Source organism: Petaurus breviceps, unplaced genomic scaffold (assembly GCF_028583685.1).
Source record: "Petaurus breviceps papuanus isolate PSGF00001 unplaced genomic scaffold, PetGlider_PUasm1.0 90418, whole genome shotgun sequence".
Taxonomy (NCBI): Eukaryota; Metazoa; Chordata; class Mammalia; order Diprotodontia; family Petauridae; genus Petaurus; species Petaurus breviceps.
In genome coordinates, this window is record NW_027187246.1 from 65,212 (window position 1) to 88,380 (window position 23,169).

Here is a 23,169-nt window from a genome sequence, read left to right on the forward strand (position 1 = left end):
TATAAAGATGAAAGTTCTTGCCCTCAAGGAACTGATATTCTACCAGAAAAGTTTCTCCTAGCCCTAATCAATTCTAATAAGGACTGAGTGACAAGTTATTGGGTGTAATGGATATAACTGACCTCAGAGTTGGGGAAAGGTGATTTCAAGATATTTTGTGAAACAGTGCCTAATTAAGTTTTGTTGAAGTGAAAATGAGCAGGTGTTCTGCTTTTAGGGGACCCCATTCAGTAAAAGCTAATTGTAAGGGGCATCATAAATAGGTGGCAGTCAAAAAGCTGAATCTACAGCATGGCCTATGATTAGCCATGTCAGGAGACTCTCTAAGAGTCCAAGTAAAAGTAAGACATAGACAAGAAATGTATTTAGGAAGTCCTGACCCTTCTTTAGGATGACCCTAGACAGGAGGAGTTACACATGTTCTAAGGAGTTGTTGTGAAGAATACAAAACAGATGACTATAAAATATGGACACAGATCATTTACAGTTTAATAAGTTGGCATGTTATACAGAAGGGGGGACATAGGGAATATTTCAAATCCCAATGCTATCAGTGTTCACTACTTTTCCTTTTTTTATATCAGCCACCCCTTACAGGCTACTTTGAAAAGTCTTTTTTTTTTTGGTCACAGATTTATGATTCTACTGGTATAGGGAACTTCCAGAGAACAAAACTACTGATGCAGATGAGCACCTGCTCTACAGCGGTCTTAGAAAGTCTAGAAAAATCACTTAAGAAGAAAAAAGATTAGTATTTATTGAGAATCTTTTGTAAACAAGATAAAAGTACTTTTATTCTATGACAAAACTGAGGAACATTTTAAAAGTAAGAGAACAAACTTCAGTCCAGCAAGAGCATATCAGTCTACAGATTATTACTGTTGCTGTTAATCCTTTGTTTTTGAAGGGGACCATTTCAGAAAGCATGAAACGATGGAAGAGAACTGGACAAAAAGGAAAGACTTGGGCTCAAATTTCAATTCTGACCCTTCTTCACTCTGTGACCTGGAACCTTTCTGAGCCTCAGTTTCCTCGTCTGCAAAACAGGAAGAATACTACTACCTCATAGGGTTATGAGGAAAGCACTTTATGCATCTTTTAAAGTGCTACATAAATGAGTTATTACTACTAATATTGTGACAGGTGGTGCATGGAGCACTGGCCCTGGAGTCAGGAGGACCTGAGTTCAAATCTGGACTCAGGCACTTGACACTTACTAGCTGTGTGACCCTGGGCGAGTCACTTAACCCCAACTGCCTTGCTGTACCCCCCCCCCATACATCACTCTTTACACATAAAGGACAGTATGTTTATTTTGTATATGTATTTTCTTATCTTTATATATGTTGTATTCCTTCAGTAGGAGGAAATTCCATGGAGAAAGTTTCATTTTTATCTTATATCTCCAGTGCTGAGGACAATGGTATCATGGTGTGATGTCTTGACTTGTGCAACTGGATTTAAGTGAGGCAGAGATGCACAAAGTCATCAACCTCACTCTCTCTTCTAGAGTCATCAAAGTCCAGTGGCAAGACAAAATTCAAGTTGATTGGCGATGACCCAGGATGCAATGGATGACCTTAGTATCTTTGACATCTGACCAAGTTCCACAATGCCTGCTTCAGCAGCCTTCATGGCCACTGGAACAAACTGTTCTCACCTGCCCATTCCATTGGGAAAAGTCTACACATGCTTGGGGTACACACACCTCTACCTCACTGACAGGTTTATGGGCAGGAGAAATGTACTACTGGATCAGAGTAGCTGCTGGCCTGACAGGTCTAGTTTTATTTAACTGGGGCATAGTAAAATTAACCACTCCTTTGGCTTTTAAAAAGTAAGCCTATGAAATTGCTGATTGCCTCTAGAGTGTTGCTAGGGACCCTAGCCAACTAGGGAGGGAAAACTAATGTTTCTCTTTTAAATGCGTTTTGTTAGTACCCCAAGCATGTGGGGACTTTTCCCGGTGGTGGGGGTAAGGGGAGCTAGCTTTGGCAGGCAAATCTCTGAAAGGGTTGTAGGAATTTTCTTCAAGTTGAGAAGCTTCAATATGAATTGTAAGTCAATCAGATAGTAATATTGAAGATTATAGTTCATGTGGTTAAAAGTGCTATAGGGAATGAAATATATAATGAAAAGAAACTGTTTATTAAAGGTAAATGGGGAAGTTATAGAAATTCCAGTAAAATATACCCATTATGGCAACCAATGTAAACCCCAAATTACCAACTTTTCTTCCTTTTAAAGAATTTTAGAACAAATTTGCTTAATTATGGATACCAAAATAAAAAAATCGTTTGTCTTTTTTGATCAAATTTACCTCTTAGTATTTTTTTTTCTTTTTTTTTTTTTTTGCTTTTTGGAGGGCAAGTTGGGGTTAAGTAACTTGCCCAAGGTCACATGGCTAGTTTTTTTTGTGTTAGGTGTCTGAGGCCAGATTTGAATTCAGGTCCATCCTGACTCCAGGGCTGGTACTCTATTCACTGCACCACCTAGCCACCCTTACTTCTTAGTATTAATAATAAATAATGCTAGGGGTTCAAAGGACAACAGGATGCTATTAAGAATAAAGAATTATGGGAAGTAGAGTGAGAATCCAAGACAAAGTGAAGGACAATGGTCATTGGCCAAAGAGGGAAGGAAAATGGCATAAAAAAGGAAAGGTATACAGAAGGACTAGCAGATTATTAGCTTAAAAGTGAGACTCAATTCAGCAAATCAATCAAACTACATTATCCCATTTAAAGCAGGTTTTAAAATGATCCATCTTCTCACTTTAACAAGGTGGGAAACAGCATAAATCAACCAACCACAGGCTTTAGATTAAGTACAAAAGATTCCTTGATCAAATGGGGTGCACAGAAATGAGAGATTGGCTGAGAAAATTTGGTAATGCCCTGTGAGGCCCATATAAAACTAAGAAGTTAGTTCAGAACCTGTGAGATTAAGAACAAGTGGGGAGGAGTATGCTAACCCCTGAGAAGTAACTGAGTAGGGGAGGAGAAACAAGAGCCCTGACCTCTGTCTCAGTCTTTTCTTTAATTACCATGACCAAGAAGGGCTGTAAGCTCCAGGGGATGTGAAATAGCCATCTTCTGAGGACCTCATTCATTAGTATGAGTAAGATTTGGAATAAAGCTTCAAAGCATGCACTATAACAGGGATAATTATTTGAATTTTCCTACAAAATAATGCCCTGGCTAAGAACTGAAAGACCTGGATTGTGAAACCATCTCTACCACTGTTACAGTTAATGAGCAATTTGGTGAGTTCTACAACCTCTTTACCATCTGTAAAATGGATACTTGTCATATATTCTCAAAGAAAAGTGGTAAGGACAAATTTTATAATAAAAGAGTTAAGATCATAGAATTTAGAGCTGGAAGAGATCTAGTTCAGGCCAACCATTTTACAGATGAGAAAACTAAAGGAAGGTGAAGTTAAAGAGTTTTTTCCACCAATAAGTGAAAGAGCCAGGATTCAAATTCAAATCTTCCTATGTGAAATCTAATCTATCTTTTTTGTACTCTATGCTACCTAAAGTGGTAACCTTAGCTGAGTTTCCTAAATCAAAGGGAAAATTATTTGTTTTGAAGTATTATTTCTAGTCCCTCTAATTTCCAAAGTATTGGAACTAGATTTCAGCAGGGACTAGAATAGATTAGTAATAATCTCTCTAGTAGAGATAATCTACAGACTGCCTATAGAAACTATACACAAGTATAGTTTGCAAGTCTATGAAAACTGGAGTAATGTGCTTTAATTGGAAGTAGTCTTTAGGTAGGCTTAGAATGTCTTTGGGCTTACAACAATCTTCAGCAGTCCATAAAATCTGTATTGTCATTACCCACATTTACCTATGTTCTCTCCTACAGTTAATCCAATTAGCATGAATATACTTGCCTTAATGCTATGATATCTGATTCTAATCTGGGGAGAGAAATAATTATGAGCCTAGTTCTTTCCATAAATCATCCTGGAGTACTCTTGGTAGGATGGTTATTCAAGTACAACAAGAATAGTTAAAGGGAACATTTATCTAGGACCTATTTTGTGCAGAGCAGTTTGGTAGATAGCAGGGGACCCCAAATTTAGATAAAACAGGGTCCTCACGGGCCCTGTGGCAAAGTGTGCTGACATAACACAGGAGTCTTTGTTAATCTGGGATTTCTAAGGTCTCAAAGGACCTAAACCAGAGCATATAAAATTCTTTAAACAAAAGTCTGGAACCTGCCACTCCAATCTCTTAGAGGATTCTTTTAACTGGACAGAAATTCTTGGGTTTGTTTTCAACTGAATATGTTGTTCTTTGAAACCTTCACCTTGTGGTACACGCTTCTTATTGATGCAAACTAGACATCCCACCTTTCCCACTGTTTTTCATGCTACTAAATGAAAGAATATGAAATCCTAGGAAAACATAATGAAAAGAAAAGCAGGGACATGGAATTTCTTTTACACCTAGTGCTTGTTTTGTCTGGAGTATCCTGATTTTTTTTGTAGTTGTGGCAAATATTTATTTGTCTGTGACTCCTACTAAGTCTGTTAGGTTTTACATTATGTATCAAATGAAGATTCTAATTATCCAAGTTATTTCCAAGTATATCTTTGGCAATATTCAGTCAAGGTATTCCTAAGGGTATGAATTTCCATAGCAGTACTGATCAGGAAAATGAGATCATGACCTTTGCAGGAAAGAAAAAAGACAAAGGACATTTTTACCCATTTCTCCTACTTGAAAATTCTGGAGATCATATGAATCTCAGAGTGTGAACCTAAGTGGCAAAGGGTGGATATACTTATTCAACCCCGAAAGCAGAAAGGCTTCCTCACTATATCCTTCAGGTGTTTCTTCTCACTTGCCAATCACTCCTATCTTATCTAATTGAGTCATGATCAATTTGTTCGTTTTCTGCCAGAGCAGTCAGAAAGTAGGGCAACTCTTCTGTCTAGGTCAGATAGAGCATAGACACAAAGCTGGACATCATCAGCATACTAATGGCCAGTTAGTGCAGGCTATTCTAACTCTTTCCCCAAGTGGCTGGGGAGAAGGTGGAAAATGGCTGTTCTCCCTTATATTTTTAATTATGTTTACAAAGCAAACAGCATAACAAATATGTCCAGATGTTAGATAGTCTTTCTATGAATGAGCAAAATCTTTCTAGTTACAAAGCTCACATTAATATCTTACCAGTAATTGTCAAATCCTTCAGAAATGCACTGAAGTAGTTGGATTTCATTTATTTTTCAGAAAGCAAACTGCAATCCATCCATGCATTTTTATCAGGTAGTCAGGGTAGGTCTATTTCTTGATACTTTGTGGATACCAATGGAGCAGGAAGGCTGCCCATCATTTATCCTTGTGTCTCACTCTATGACCAACTCACTGCCTTTTCCAGTCAGGTATCTCTCTGATATAATTTATGCCGCTTCTGTAACACTCTTTGTTGTAATTATGTTGCAGGCTATGCATGTTCACCATGGGTCTCCTCACTGTCTTCTGGGTAACCTGTTACTTTTAAATTATCAGAGACAGAATTCTATGACTTGCAAACATAATGCAAAACTGGAAGAATAGTGAGATGTAAAAAGTGGGTTTATTTTTTTCAAAAAGAAAACTGAGGTTGATAGAAGCATTGTGCAATTTTCCCAATGCAATTCGACCTAATTCTCTTTCCCTAGTCAATTCTAAAACCAATTTATTTTGGTACTCTTCAAATCTAGGACCATATCCAATATCTGCACAAGATACTCACAAAGACAAAGCCTGTGAACTGTCCATCCAACCAGAGGTCTTAACCACAGGAATTTTGCATCCACCTGTTTTTCCTGTGTGGTTTGTTAGGCAAAGTCTTTAGAGTGATTATGGATCTCATTTAGCAGCCTCTGCAGTGTTTCCTGTTTGATGCAATTAAGAAAATGTTGTCTGTAAACAGTAACACCTTAGAATATCACACAATTTACAGGTAATCTTTTGATTGGATTCTACATTGGACATCCTCTGTGACAGTGGAAACACCTTTGATGAGCATGTTTCCTTGTTTTATGCCTTTATTGCTATTAGTAATCAAAGGGATATTCTCTCGTTTGTTGCATCTTGCAAGGAATCTCATGATTTTAAAATATTCATGGAGATAATTTGTTGGAGAAAGAGCATTTTTTTCTACTAAATCATATTCATTTTACATTCAACAAAGTGATTCTTGGTGAAGTTATGCTTTCCACAGATTCTTATCACATCCCTTTCAGTTTTTATGAGTCACTTTTGTCAAAAATCTTTATCTTCTGGTGAAGAGCTTTCTTGTGATGAAGCTCTCTCACTTCAGCTAGAAAGATCTTTGTGTAACCAACTAATAGGACATTGTGTGATGTATTCTTGAAACTTTTCTAGGTTGATAGGACCTGTCAGATCTTTTATTCTGCTGACATAATCTTCAAGAACCCATGGTTACCTCCACACCATGAAACCTGTGTTTCTGAACTTTCATAGACCTTAAATAGTTCATTCCACATAATTTGGTACTTAATTATATATTGTTCTGTAATGTACTCAGGCTATTTCACATCTTTCTTCCACAGACTGTAAGTTTACTGAAGGCTAGGTCCAAATATTTTGCTACTTCTGTCCCTGATCCCTATTCCACTATTTTTCAACTGTCAACTTAAAATTATTTCTTTTTAATTTTGAAAATCCATGATAGCACTTGAATCTTAGACAATTTGACTTTTTCTGAAGTAACAACTATTGGAGAGGAGGCGGTATAATAAATTCACACAAATGGCAAGTCTGCTCATTTTCTAAACATTTGCCTTTTTGGTTTCTTTACTACTGCAATGACAACTTCCAAAAGACTTATTTTAGTTTCTTTATCTACTATCTATCCCCTATTCAGACATTTGATTCTCCAATAATTTTGATAAAACTCCTTAGAAGGACAACAGAGTGAAGGCAATAAAAATAAACTGGAATTTTCTTTAGAGAGTAAAATCAGAATAACTCACTTGATTCTTCTTGGAACTAGTTTTTCAGGACTTTGGGTTTATAGATCTATGAAAAATATCATTAAACAGCCAGCTAATTTGTCAATTAGCATTGTGTGAATTTATAATTCCTTCTTTTCCTCCCCTCTCTTTCCCTGTCTTGAGTTTTTGTTATTGTTCAGTTGTTTTCAGCCATGTCTGACTCTTCGTGATGCCTATGGGGTTTTCTTGGCAAAGATACTGGAGTGGTTTTTCCAATGAGATATTTCACAATGCCTTCTATTTTTTCATTTGTTTGGATCTGTTTAATAGTATCTTGGTTTCTCATAAAGTCACTAGCTTCCCTTTGCTCCAATCTAATTCTGAAGGAATGATTCTCTTCAGTGAGCTTTTGAGATTCTTTTTCCATCTGCCAAATTCAGCTTTTTAAGGCATTCTTTTCCTCATTGACTTTTTGAGCCTCTTTTGCCATCTGAGTTAGTCTATTATTTAAGGTGTTATTTTCTTCAGTCATGTTGTTGTCTCTCTTTTCATGATTTTCTTGCATCATTCTGATTTCTTTCCCCAATTTTTCCTCCATTTCTCTTATTTGGTTTTCAAAATCCTTCTTAAGCTCCTCTGTGGCCTATAACCAGTTCATATTTTTCTTGGAAGTTTTTGGTGCAGGAGTTCTGACTTCGTTTTCTTCCTCCTGTTCCACGTTTTGATCTTTTTGTCCCCAAAAAAGGAATACCAAAGTTGGATTGCTGTGCTTGCTTTGCTTGCTCATGTTGCCACTCAATTACTTGACTTCTGAGCTTTTTGCCACAGAACTCTCCTTCCAGAGAGGAGAGATTTGTGCCAAATTGCTGGGGTTTTCTCAGCTGCTGGAGCTATTAGTTAAGCGCCCTCTCAGAAGACTCCACTGGCTCTGGCACCTGGTCACCCACCCTAGGACCTCCACCCTAGACAGCAATCCAGATCCAAGCAGGTTAAAGCAAGATCGATTACCCCTCAGAATTTTTGCTTGGTCCCCCTACAATCTGCAGACCAAGAGCTCTGAAGCAGCCCACTGCGCCTCAGCCACTTCTCCCTTGGGCGGGGGGGGGGGGGGGCAGAGACCAGAGCACACTTCGGGACCCCCTGTTCCCAAAGTCCACTGACCTCTCACTTTGTCTTTGGTATTTATGGGTTGATAATTCTGGAAACCACCACAGCTGTTGGTGATCCACTCTCCCAGAGTCCCTACAGCTGGTGGCTGGTCTGGCCACCCTGGGGCTAAAACCTCAGGCTCACGATGGGGCTGGGCTCTGCTCCCAGAGCACTGCAATGGATCCTTCCTGCCAGTCTGCCGGTCTGCCTTCAGCAGGAGTTTTGTTTCTTTCTGTCACTTTGTGGGTTCTGTAGTTCTAAAGTTTGTTTAGAGTCATTTTTTATAGGTATTTGAGGTGGTTATGGGGGAGAGTGCAGGGAGTCTTCTTGCTTTTATGCCACCATCTTGCCTCCTCCCCCTCTTATGTAACTTTGGATAGACATGATTTAGTAAATGACTTTAGTAGGAAAAATCTACCATAAACAAGTACCATCTATAGACAGGGGTATTCATACAGGAGCATGTGTCACAAGGCAAATCACACTGTGAACCTTCTCCCCTCCTCCTCTCCAAATATTTCTGAATTAGATGAAATGTAGTTTAAAAGACTATTGATAGGAAAACTGCTAGGGTTAGAGAAGTCACAAAAGAGCCTTGGTGGGCGAGTCTATGTAGACTGACTAGCATAGACTTCTATATGGCTAAAGTTTTAATACTTTTTTTTCTTTTAAGCACAAACCAGGGGAATAATCGCCACTCTTTCACCTACTATCCACTTCTGATAATTGATATAGGGTATAAATGATTCTGTCTGAAAGAAGAGAGAAAACATTGCCAAGGATTATGAAATCTCAAGAAGGAAAATGAAGACCTTAGAAGCACAGATGGTATTTTTCTCACAGCTATTGATCAATTTAAATTAAAAAAAGACTTGAAAGTAAAGAGAAGGGAATAGAGGAAAATGCCTAGGTCTATGTACCAAGCTATATACACTGACAGAAGAGACTACATATAAAGAATAACAGTAGTGATGATCAGAAATTCACAGGAGAGAAAAGTCAAGAAAAGAGCCAGCATTAAAATCCAAGGCCTTAGATGTCTACATACCAATGTATGAAGGATAGACAGTAATCTGGGGAAACTGGGAACATTTAGAGCTCTCTAAAAGTATAATAGGCTGCTTTGGGAGCTGGAGTGGATTTCCCCTAATTTGAGGTTTTCAGGAAAGAACTGGATGACCATTTGTTGGGCATGTGGTAGAGGCAGGATTTTTGTTCAGATATGGTTTCTGCAGATAGCCAAAAGCTATTTACCAGCTATAACCAAAAACTATTTACCAGCTATGAGAAAGACTAAACCACATCTTTATTATTTGGGACCAACATGGCATATGTAAAGTCACATCATCTTACAGAATCATAAAAAGAGATTTTGAAAGGACCTTGGTAGCCATTCAGTCTAAGAATCAACACTATATTATACCCAACAAGAGATCATACAGCCTATTCTTGAAGACCTGCAACCACTGATGGAGTGCTGGGTGTCTGTGCTTGAACCCCAGTTCTAAAACTGCATCCAGTTTCAAAATCACATCTCTCCCTAGCCTCAAAACACCTCCCTAGCAGTTTCTCTCTAGCAAAACAGGACAGCATGCCCTAGCAAAACACTTATCTCTCTTCTTGATATAGCAGCCAGCTGCACCTATAGAATTTATTAGTTTGAAGCAGCTGTGTACTGGCTGAACTGGCTACTGGGTCATAAAGGTATTTACTACTCACTGACCTATCATTTGTATCCTTGACTTAGACATATTTTGTAGCAGCAAGCACCCCAGGGTCCCCAGGGTGGCTGCCAACACAGGTTCTTAGATCTGCTTTGTTAAAGGAAAGCGACTCAAAATGGGTTAACAAGCTTACTTTAATCAGTCAAACACGTATCATTTACCTAGTTCAGGGGAAAAAGGTCAGCACCTGGAACTTCAAAATATACAGACAGAATTATCAAGACAGAGAAACAGATCAAGTAGACAGTTTCCAAACTGTCCAATCATTACATCCATACCAAATCAACATCTGGGTTTTTCAAAGCTGGGGGGCTCTCAACAACAGCTTCCCAGAGTCTCATCTGATCAAATCACAGAACACTTCTCAAAGTGAGCCCCAAAACAAAGCCTCAAATCAGGGTTTATATAGCCTTCTCCTGGCTCAGAGAATGTAACAACCTTCTGGACTCACTGCCCAATCAAAAAGTATATACTGAAAAACAAGCCTCCCACCCAGGCTCCAGGTGCACTTTAGCCTAGGGGCAGGGAAGATCTTAAAAATTTACATTCCCATTACATATGTATACTCCCTTAGGTTTATCTTGTCTAACAAGACACTGATGGGGACACTGGGTATTTCTTAGCCAGCCCTGACTGTTAGTTGACTTAGTGATGTGTCAGGCCTAAAACCACACCTCCATGTAGCCCCGCTTTGGGCTATTTCCTAGTGAACTCTGGGTAAAGCACCTGTGAAGTAGATACTAGAAGTACATGTTCCTTTAAGAACTAACCACTCCTTAATCCCACCCTGACTCACCTAATTAACATATTTGGCACATGTTTTACTATAGAATAATCTATATAAACTTTACCTGTATCCCCCCAATGTTGCAGGTTCCCTAAGAACTCTTGCCCGCTGAAAAGCATAATAATAAACTTTTGCCACTTTGACTTATCATCATCACCACCTCTTGAAGCAGCTTCTCTACTTGAATAGTTCTGTCAGAAAGTTTTCCTAATATCAAGACTAAATCTGCCTCTTAAAATTTCTACCCACTGTTTATGGTTCTGTTGTCTGGGGCCAGACAGGATAAGTTCATTCCATCTTCCAAATGACCCTTTAAATACGTGAAGAGAGCTTACCATAGACCCCCAAGCCTTCTCTTCTCTGTGCTAAATGTGCCCTGTTCCTTTAAACAATCCTCATATGACACAGAGTCAAGGCCCTCTGCCATACTTATTGCTGTCCTCTGAATATGTATTAGTTGATCAATATCCTGAAACTGTGTTGCCCAAAACTGAACATAATACTCCATGAGGTCTGATAAGGGCAGATTATAGTGGGACTATAACCTTCCATTTCTTGAAAGCTATATCCCTTGGTAAAGCCCAAGGTGGCACTGGATCTTTTTCTTGGCAGACAACTAAAAACCCAAGCTCTTTTTCAGAACAACTACTATTTAACTATGCCTGTCCTCATCTTTGTACATGTAAAGCTTTTTTTTTTTTGTACTCAGGTAGAAGTCTTTATATTTATCCTTACTGAATTGCATTTTAATAGATTCAGCCCAAAGTCATAGCCTGTAAAATGATTTTAGGATCCAGGCTATGTTAGTATACACACACACACACACACACACACACGATGTATAGGATCCAATATGTTAGCTGTCTCTCCTAGCTTTGTATCATTTGCAAATTTGATAAGCATGCCACTAATGCCTTTCTAATCACTGATCAGAATGTTGAACAGCTAAGGGCCAAGAAGAGATCCCTGGAGCCTTTCACTGGACTCCCTGCCAAGTTGTCAATGAGGCATTAATACCTGGAGTTAACTGGCATTAACTGGCTATCCAACCATTTCTGAATCCATTTGAATGATCATCCAATCTACATCCTTCCATATTCTCCTTAAAATAGCCTGAAATACCTTATTAAAAGCTTTGCTAAAATCAAGTTAAGAAGCATCCATGGCATTCCACTCATTTGAAAGGTTAATAGTCCTGTTAGTAAAGAAAAGAGATTAGTTTGGCATAACCTGTTCCTGATGAAGCCATGTAAGGTCTTTAAAATCACCACTTCTCTTATTAGATTTTCATCAACCTTCTTTTTAATAATACATTCTAGAATTTTCTAAGGAAATAAAGTCAATATCACTGGCCTATGTTTTGTAGATCCTGTTCTCTTGTCTTTTTGAAAATTAGTGTAACGCAGGCCCTTCTCCAATCTTGTAGAATCTCTACCATTTTCCATGATCTTTCAAGTATCCCTGTAATGATTCACAAACACATCTGTTGGTTCTTCTGGGATCTGAGGATAAAGCTCTTCTGATGCAAGGGACTGGAATTCATCAAGAACACCTAGGAGCTCTCTTATTACCTCTTCACTTACCACTTCACTTCATCTTCATGTCCATCCCCTATCAGTTATTTTTCTTCTCCAATTTTAGTCCAAAGACCAGAAAATAGGAACTTAAGAAGCAAAAGAAGAATTAAGTACCTCGGCATCCTCTTTGTTGCCTGGACCATCATCCAGGCTATCTGACTCACAGGGCTTTTTGCTTCTTTGATGCTCCTTTTTTTCAAAAGAGCTAAATAACTCCACACCCAATCAGTTTTTCAGCCCCATTATTTCTCCCTTCATAACCTCTCTTCCATCTCCCATAGGCCCTCTTCTCTTCTCTGACACCACTACTGCCCCAGGGCAGGCCTTATTTCCTCAGGCTTTGACTAGTACACCAGCCTACAGGAGAGGGTTTCCATGGTTCAATTCAGGAGGCAGTCAAACATTTATTAAGTGCTTACTATGTGTTAGGCATCGTGCTAAAAGACAGGTAGACAAAGAAAGGTAAAGCCTGGACTCTTGAGGAACTCACAATTTAATGGAGGAAACAATAAGCAAAAACAAAAACAACCTACGCACAAATAAGCAAAATGCAGAATAAACACAATAGAATTCAGAGGGATCAAGAAAGACTTCCTGTAAAAAATGAGATATTAGCTGGGAATTAAAGGAAAGTAGGAGGCATAGATGAGGAGATAGAGAATTTCAGGAATGGGGTGAACAGCCAGAGAAAATGCCTAGTTAGAATTTATTGCTTGGAGAAGAACAAAAAGGCCAATGTCACTGGGTCAGTGTGAAGGAATGCAAGGTAAGGGAAAGAGGTAGGTAGTGAAGGGCTTTGAATGTCAAACATAGGATTTTGTATTTGATCCTGCAGGTGATAGGGAGCCACTGGAGTTTACTGAATAGGGAGTTTGACATGGTCAGACTTGCACTATATGAAAATCACTTTGGTGGCTGAATGGAGGATGGACTAGAGTTGTGAGAGACTTGTAGCAGGTAGACCAACCAGCAGGCTATTACGATAGCCTAGTCATGAGGCAAAGAGGGCCGGTACTAGAATTGTGGCAGTTTAAGAAAAGAGAAGGGGGCATGTTCAAGATATGTTGCAAAAGTGAAATCAATAGGCCTTGGTAACAGACTGGATATGTGGGGTGGTGGTGGTGAGAGATAGTTAAGGAGTTGAAAATACCTCCTAGGTTGTGAACATAAGGGACAGAGAGGAGGGTGTTCCTCTCTACAGTAATAGAGAAGGTAGGTAGAGGATTTATGGGGAAAGATAATGAATTCTATTTGAGACATGTTTGGTTTAAGATGACATCCAGATATCTCAAGATAGTTCAAGTCTCTCCCCACCTCAATCCATACTCCACTCAGCTGTCAAACTGATATTTCTAAAATGTGAATCTGACTATAACCCTACTCATTAAACCCCACGGGCTCCCTATTACTGCTAGAATAAAATATAAAATCCTCTGGGTTTTTTTTTTTTCTGTTTTGTTTTTAAAACCCTTTAAAACTTGACCCTTCCTACCTTTCCAGTTTTCTTATACCTTATTCCCTTCCATGTACTGTGTAATCCAATGATAATGCCTCCTTGCTATTTCTTACACACAAAATACCATCTTCCAACACCGACTATTTTCATTTGCTGTCCCCCATGCCTGAGACTCTCTTTCCTCATCTCTACCTCCTGGCTCCCTTCAAGTCTCAGCTAAAGCTCTACCTTTTGGACAAAACCTTTTCCAGTCCTTAATCTTATTGCCTTCTCTCTGAGACAAAAACTGATCTATTCTGCATATGTCTTGTTTGTACATAGTAGCTTGCATGTTGTCTTCCCCATTAGACTGTCAGCTCCTTGAGCATGGGGACTGTTTTTTTGTACTTCTTTGTCTCTCTAGGGTTTACCATAGTGCCTGGCATATAGCAGGTGTTTAATAATGGCTGGATAAGTGACTTTAGCTTCCTTTACCAGTCACAGTTCACTCTGAGCTTCAGTGGTCCTGAAACTATTTTTAGAGGCCTGTGATATGTGCTTATATTTATTTTTCTTCTGTTACCTGGCCTTGCTTCCATTTTCTGTACATTTCTTTAAAAAAAAACCACTAAGTTTCTTGGTGACTTCCCAGTACAACCACAACTGGCTTTTCAGACAAATTCCATTGGTCTTCCTCACTGGAACGGTTTCTTTTGCCTTTTTTGGCTCTTCTCAAGCATCCCCTATCCCTACTGGGGGGTGAAAGGGAGGAGTATGGAGGGCTGGGACACTTTCTCTATAGCATTTGAGTTCACAAAATTCTACCTATCCATCCCTCTGAATTCTTAAAAACATCCTTTCTGAAAATCTATAGTATGTGCTTCCTATTGTCTCAGGATCAAATACAAAGTGCTCTCTTTGGCACTGAAAGCCCTTTGTGACCCAGCTCCCTCCTACCTTTCCAGTCTTCCTGTACCTTACTCCCCAACACATACTCTTTGATCTAGTGATACTGGCCACCTGGGAGTACTATAAATACCACACTTCATCCCTTGGATCCAGGTATTTTCTCTGGCTGTCCCTCAAGCCTAGAATGCTTTCTTCCTCCACTCTGATTACTGACCTCCCTGGTTTCCTCTAAGTATCAAATAAAATCCCACCTTCTACAGGAAGCTACCCTAATACCTCTTAATTCCACTGCTTTCCCACTTTTAATTAATTCCTATTCATTTGCTATACTCACACACCCCTATCAACAGAAGTTCTGATACTGTCATCATTTGGATTTATTTTAAATCTTTTTATTCAGAATAAATGGGCAATGAGGTGTTCTGGCAAACAAAATATTTTGGTTAATTAAGAGGTACTGTGGAAAAGTGAAAAAAAACATTTTTTGGAGGGGGGAGGGCAGGGCAATTGGGGCTAAGTGACTCGCTCAAGGTCATAGAGCTAGGAAGTGTGTCAAATGTCTGAGGCCAGATTTGAACTCAGGTCCTCCTGACTCCAGGGCCAGTGCTCTATTCACTATGCCACCTAGCTGACCCAAAGCAAATAATTTTTAAAGAATTGGTATGCAGTTACATCAGAACTATATTGTATATCTTTTTTTTTTTTTTTTAAAGCAATCGGGGTTAAGTAACTTGCTCGAGGTTACACGGCCAGTTATTTTTTTGTGTGGGTACTGAGTGTCTGAGGCCAGAACTGATCCCAGGTCTCCCGACGCTGGGGCCGGCACTCTTACTCACTGCACCACCTGGCCGCCCCTAAGCAATTGGGGTTAAGTAACTTGCTCAAGGTTACACAGCCAGTTAGTTTGTGTGGGTGTTAAGTATCTGAGCCTGGAACCAATCCCAGGTCTCCTGACTCTGGGGCCGGTGCTTTTACTCACTGAGCCACCTGGCCACCTCTCAAATGATACATTTTTTTTTTTTTTGCCTTTTTGGAGGACAATTAGGGTTAAGTAACTTGCCCAAGGTTACACAGCTGGTTTTTTTTGTGTGGATGTTAAGTTTCTGAGGCTGGAACTGAACTCAGGTCCTCCTGACTCTGGGGCTGGCACTTTACTTACTGTGCCACTTCGCTGCCCCTGTATATCATTTTTTTTGATGGTTCAGAAGATACTTCAGGATACTGTAGTATGCACATGTGTAATTGTGTCCATACATACAGAGACTTAAGTTGCTACACAATGAATATGCATGAAAGATATAGTTTCTACATATGACATAACCTTCCCACTCATTGTAGAGTAGACACAGTAAGGATTCAGACTACATCATAATATAGGCTCTATACTTACTTAGTAGGTATAGCATGTTGTTCAGTTGTTTAGTTTTGTCAACTTTTCCTGACCCTGTGTACCCTACTGTCTATGAGGTTTTCTTGGTAATGATACTGGAGTGGTTCATCATGTCCTTCTTTCCACTGGCTTAAGGCAAATGGAGGTTAAGTGACTTGACCAGGATCACACAGCCTGTGTCTGAGGTCGAATTTGAACTCAGGTCTTCCTGACTCCAGGCTCTGCATTCTATCCATTGAGACACCTAGCTGTAATGCTGAGCACTTAAGATCTCTGGTTCTCCATTTCTTCATTTGTAAAACAGGTGAATGGACTAGATTATATTTAAGGTCCTAACTCTTCCAGTTTTAAATTTTAGCATCCTACTCCTCATCCACCAAAATTCAGTTCCTGACTAACACTACCCAGAGCGAGAAAATATTTTTCAAGTCAGAAGGTAAAAGCACGTTCTTTTTAACATCACAATTAAGAGTGTCATCTTATTAGGAAATAAATCATGGGCAGAGGGCAGCTGGACATTTTGGTTATGGTGAATCAGAGCAATTAAAAAGCTATTTCCAATTCTAGGAAATAAAGATCACTGTCGTGAGAGATTTACCTTACTACAGATGGTTTTCATGTTGTGAAGTCTATCAAGTGACTCTTGAGGGTTTCCCAGGTACTGCTGAAGCTCTGCATGCAAAATCCTCATTGAGAAAGGCACCATTGAGCCTAGAATAAAAATTGAAAGTTGTTCAATTCTTTACTACCATGTATAATCCTTGAAGAAATTTCAACAGTTTTGTGTCTGTGTGTGTATACACACACACACACACACACACACACACACATATACAGATGGATAGACAGAGATAGAGAAACAGATATATAGACAGATAGCCAAAAGGGTGATGACAAAAATGTGTTCCATTTCAGTGTGCTGTTCAGTCATTCAGTTGTGTCCAACTCTTTGTGACCTCATGGACTTACAATGGGGTTTTCATGGAAAAGATACTGGAGTGGTTTGCTATTTCCTTCTCCATTGGATTAAGGCAATCATAAGTTAAGTGACTTGCCCAAGGTGACACAGCTAGGGTCTGAGGTTTGGTTTGAACTAAGGCTGTCCTAATTCTAGACCCAGTGCTCTTAGCCACTATTTCAATGTAGAGCTTTGTAAAAAATTTTCAATAAGCAATGATCAAAGTATACAAAGGGGTAGCTAGATGGTGTGGTGGACAGAATGCTGGGCCTGAAGTCAGGTCAAGTCTAGTCTCAGATACTTTCTTGTTTTGTGATCCTGGGAAAGTCACTTATCCTTTGTTTGCTTTAGTTTCCTCATCTCAAAATTGAGGATAATAATAGCACCTACCTCCCAGATTTGCAGTGAGTTTATCGAATGAGATATCTATAAAAGCCCTTATCACACAGTAGACGCTATATAAATGCTTATTCCCTTCATTTTCCTTTTCTTCTATAGTACTATTCTGAGACACTGAAAAACAGAGAATACCACCAATGCAATCTAGAGTACTTCTTTGGCATAAAAAAATTTAATAATTCTACCTTATCAAGAGTAAGTAACTATGTTCTGCTTCATTTCTTACACCCATTTAACTAGACAAACTCTTAAATACAAACTTGTTGTAAGTATAAACCTTGGATCATACCAAATAATTAAACATTATTTCCTTTCATTATATTGAGGAGACCTAACCCAGAGGTCACAAAGATACAGGTTGGGCAGATAGGTGCAATGTTAATGGGATTTAAGATCTTCCCCCACCCATTACTAGGCCTCATGTGGCACCCATTAAGGGAAGCTTGCTTAGGGGAGACTTGCCAGTAGGAAGGCTTTCACACCTTTTGCTAATTTCACTGAATCAGGAGGGTTGAGATACCTTCTGGCTCTGTGAAGTGTATATATATTCTGAGTTGGTATTTTGCTTTGGGGATCATTTATGAGAAGGATCTTGTAATTCCCTGGTCAAGATTCTGAGTGGCCGTATGTTCAGAGTTCTCTGACCGCTCAGATGTAAATGCTTTCTCAATTCAGGGATGTATGGAAATTATAAGAACAAGACTCCTAATTCCGGGAAAGAACAATCACAAGCAAAGTTTGTGGAGAGTTTATCATAAAGAATAATTAAAAAGAGGAAAAGAACATATAAGATCCAGAGATCTGTATCTGGGCTTTGGGAAGAGAAGGATACAGGAGTAGGAAGAATCTACTTCAATGATAGATTACTAGTATTAATTAATGCCTTCTCTGCACCCCCCTCCAAACCTATCTTTGTTTAAAAAAAAAAAGATGGGATGAGGAAAATTTTTTTTAAGACTTTCTGATAATCAACATTAATAGGATGAATATACCCATAATATGAAGAAAGGTAGAATGGATTAGAAACTAAAATCTAACATTATACTGTTTTCAAGAAACACACATGAAAACTAAACAGTCACAGTTAAAATGAAGGGCCAGAGAAGAATTAATTATGTTTATTATTACATTCCAGGAAAATTCAAAATCATGATTTCACATAAGGTAAAAAAGACTTGAGTAAAAGATAGGCAGAGAAAATATATCAAGCTTAAAGGCAAATATAACAAAATTATATTAATACTTAATATTATAACATGAATAACATAGTATCAAAGTAATTGAGGAAGATAAATTTTTAGAGAATTTGAGAGTAAAACTACAAGTTGAGTACTCTAATATGCTTTTTAGAAGATTAGATAAATCTAACATAAGGATTTTAAAAAAAAGAAATCAAAGATGAATGGAATTCCAGAAAAGTTGGACATGAGAGATTTCTGGTTATTGCTAAATGGAATTAGAAAGAAATATACATATTTCTAAGCTGTGCATAACATCTTTATAAAAACTGACCATATGCTAACATGAAAACCTAGGGCTTAAAAAGAAATGCAGAAAAGAAATATTAAATACATTACTTATTGATCATGATAAAATAAAACTGTCATCAATAAAATTTATTTGAAGAAAGTATTCAAATGTAAATGAAAACTAATTTAATACTAAAAATTGGACTGAAAAACATTTAAAAAATGAAAGATGATTTAATTAGAGAAAATGACAATTACTAGACAAAATAACAAAACTTTTGGGATGCAGTCAAAGCACTATTCAGGAGAAATATTTTTATTTCTATATACTTTGATTAGCAATAGAAAATAAATTAATTGTATGCATCTAAAAAGTTATAAAAGCAACACAGGATCATAAAACTGGAATTACAAAAACTTAAGAGTTGGCAAGGATATTACAGTTTCTAGTCCAACCCTTACCTAAACAATAAATCCAATACCCTCTATTGTATATAAATGCCTTTGTACATGAAGAGTAAATTATTAAGATAGCATCATTTCACACACACAAAAAAAACAACAAGCCAAATCCCTAATAACCTTCTTTTTAAAAAGCAGACTAATAATGAAATTAATTACAAGAAGATCACAAAGTACACAGTGGACAGAGAAAAAGGACAAAAAAGTTCTACTCTAGATTCCACATTGAATGTAAAACCTTAATCTTGTTACACCCTCTTCTTTTGATGTTTAAAATACTTCTCCAAATTCATCTCTACATTTTCAAGACAATACTCATTCTTGTTTCTCCTCCAAACTGTCTGACCACTCCTTCTCAGTCTCCTTTGCAGGATTTTCCACCAGGTTATGTTTGCTAACTATAGGTGTCTCCCAAGTCTGTCCAGAGCCCTTTTTTCTTCTCTCTATTCTGTCTCTTTATTGATCTTATCTGCTCCCAAGGATTCAATTATCATCTTTATGCAGATAATTCTCAGATAAATTTATCAAACACTAACATTTCCCTTGATCCCCAGTCACTTGTCTTCAACCGCCTATTAGACAACTTGTATTGGAGGTCCTACCGACTTCTAAAATTCAGCATATTCAATACTGAATTATTCTCTTTCTCTATTACTGATAAGAATATAAGTATCTTTCCAGTGACCCAGGCTCATCTTCAACTCCTCCTATCCAATCTGTCACCAAGTTCTGTTGATTCTATCTTCAGAACATCTCTCACATATGGTACCTTACCTCAGACATAGATGTTACTTTGGTGCAAGCCCTCATCATGTGGATTATTGCAACATCTAACCAACAGGTTGGTCTCACTGCCTCAAATTTCCCCACTCCATTCTATCCTTCATTCAGTTGCCAAAGTGATTTTCCTCAAGTGTAAGTCTGTCCATGTAACCCTCTTAAACTCCAGAAATTCCTTACTACTTATGGGATCAAATATAAAATCCTGTTTTGCTTTTAAAGTCTTTTGTAAGCTGGTCCCATTTTCCCTTTCCAGTTTTCTTATACTTTCCTCCCTTCTATGCACTTTATGATTCAGTGACAATGGCCTAATTGTTTCCTGCACATGACACTCTATCTCCTGACTCTGTGCCTTTTGACTGTTTCCTCCATGTCTATAATTGTCTCCTTTTTCATCTCTACCCCCTAGCTTTCTCTATGATTTTGTTCAAATCCACCTTCTGAAAGAGGGCTTTCTTGGTATCCCTCAATGTTTGAACCTTTTCTTAATTATTACCTCTAAAATATATATATACCATATATGTGTGTGTATATATATATAAATATAAATATATATATATATTAAAAAGTCTATAAGTAGATCTATATAGATATCTCTTGTACGCATGCAGTTGTTTGCATATGGCCTCCCCTACTAGAATGTGAGCTTCTTGACTGCTGGAACTTTGCCTTTCTTTGGACCCCCAGCACTTATCACAGTGTGTACTATATAGTAAGAACTTAATAAATGTTTGTTGACTAAAATAGGGGTACAGTATATAACCCTACCCCCTTCATAGAGATGTTGCATTTTTTAATGAATTAAGGAATGCTTTGAATCCTCTGCAGAAGAAACATCATTTAAAACCAAAATATTACCACTATCATTAATGCCAAAAGATATACAGAAAACAAAACATGAAAATAATGTTGGCATAATTCATTCTCTCTCTGTTTATATAACCTCAGAGGAACTTATTTAGGACAACAGCAAGAAATCAAAATTTTAAAAAATATCCTCTATACATTCCCTTGTCCAAAGAATAATGTGAAGTGTGTTTTCCTTCACAGAGAGAGGAAAAGAACAGTTGTCTTTGAAATCCTATGACAGAAGGATGTTGAGAAAGCTCTTGAAATTAGAATAGTGGCAATACCAAGCTACTACAAAAAATTACTTAAGGAGAATGGTGAACTTTTTGAAAAAATTCAAATGACTCTTAAGAGGTAACTAAGGAGTATCATGGTATTTTCATGATCTTGGCACTATGGAAGTCTAAAATTTAGTTAAGTTGCATTAAATTGACCACAAAGGATGATAAAACCAAAGATCAAAATGTAATATGGTCTAGTGACTTGTCAATAAAATTTCTGCTTAAACGAAGATAAAAAAGACAATAAATTGCTTTTCTGATTGATCAATGAATAAATCACAGCAAATTCTGATTTTGAACATTTATTCAACTTAATATTGCAAGAAGAATTTTAATCTGAGCAATCCAACTCTGATATGTTACATCTGATGACACTATGGTAGAAAGGTATACCCATCATATTTCTTTACAATGTCAAAGGATGACATCAATATGTACACCTACTTCAAAAGATACAGGATCTCATTGATGTGTGTTGCCTCCAACAGTGTTGACTGAAACTTATCTGTAACTTCTGATTCCAGAGATCTCTTCATCTATGTCATCTCATAAAGCTATCATACAAAGTCTATTCAATGTGCTCTAGAGGTCTTTTGACATCATGGAGATATCAGTGTAGCACTCAGGGTGTTCCTTGCTCTACCTACATCCACCAATATGTATCCTTTTCCAATTATACATTTCTCATGTATCATCTTTTATTCTACTTCTTAATGTGTAAGTCATTATTCGTAATAGCCTGAAGATACTGTGCTATATATATGTCGCTTAGCATATGGCCCTTTGGATCACCTGAAATTCTGACTCTGTCCTGGACTGTCTTTTTTTTTTCTCTCTCTCTCTACTCTTCCTTGGTGATCAGCTCATATGGTTTTAACGATCATCTCAATGCAGATCACTCTCTATACATCCAACTCTCATCTCTCCCCTTAACTAAGTTCCATATTATCAATTGCCTGCTGGCATTTCCATTGGGATGTTCTACAAGTACCTCAAATTCAATTTGTCCAAAGTAGCACTCATATTTTCCCCTAAATTCATCTCTCCTCCTCCAAACTCCAAATATGCCACTAGTATCAGCTGAGGACTTTAGTGGTCGTGATGTAAGAAATAAGTAAACTTGCATATACTTTGTTTTCCCTCATTCTACCTTCTTGTACTGATATTTCACAACTAAAAAGCAGGTAACAGGAAGAGAAGTAATGGGATTATATGGGTAAGTTGTTAAAGGAAGGGATGAATCCAAAAGATGTAGGTAGTTTAGAAGGGGCATGATAATGGGCAACTGGGCAGCTGTGGACAGCCGGAGTTAGGAAGACTAAGTTCAAATCCAGCCTCAGACACTTACTAGCTATGTGATTTTGGGTAATTCATTTGCCCTTTATTTACCTCAGTTTCCTCAACCACTTTGTATAGTGTCTAGCACATAGTACAATGCTATATAAACATTAGCTTTTGTTGTTGTTATTGAGTTTTTCAGTCATGTTTAACTCTGTGATTCCATGGACCACAGCATGACAGGCTCTTCTAAGGACAGAAGATATCTTGAAGTCTGTCCAAGTACATGTTCATTTTTTCCATAATCCATCTCATCCTCTGCTGTTCCCTTTTCCTTTTGCCTTTAATCTTTCCCAATATCAGGGTCTTTTCCAATGAGTCCCATCTTCTCAATATGTGCTCAAAGTATTTAAGTTTCAGCTTTAGTATTGACCCAATTACCCTAAATACTAGGTACTATTATGGTCATAAGCAACTCCATACCTATCCCACAAGAAAGTCCCTGAAGGCTGTGAGTTAAGTAAAACAATCAAATCACTTTATCCCACTGAAATAAGTGATAAAATGCTAACCTTGGTAGCTCTGGTAACTTAACCAAGTGAAAAAAAAATCAATCCTCAATCACAGGCTTTAGACTAAGTGCAAAAAGTGCTAGGATGAACTTAAGTGATATTTACAAAATGTGTTTTGATTGGCTGAGGAAACTTGCCAATACACTCTGGAGTCTATATAAAATGAGGAAGCCAGGTTAGTCTGAGG

At 37.9% G+C, this 23,169-nt stretch overlaps 1 protein-coding gene across 2 annotated transcripts in view; it reads right to left on the reverse strand.

Moving 5' to 3' along the window:
- TRAPPC12 (trafficking protein particle complex subunit 12) overlaps positions 1–23,169 on the reverse strand; it is a 164,746-nt gene that overhangs the window by 48,707 nt on the left and 92,870 nt on the right. For both annotated transcript variants that reach the window (XM_069108674.1, XM_069108673.1), the window contains exon 6: positions 16,533–16,645. In XM_069108674.1, the coding sequence (XP_068964775.1) occupies positions 16,533–16,645 (113 nt within the window). The remainder of the gene's footprint in view (positions 1–16,532; positions 16,646–23,169) is intronic.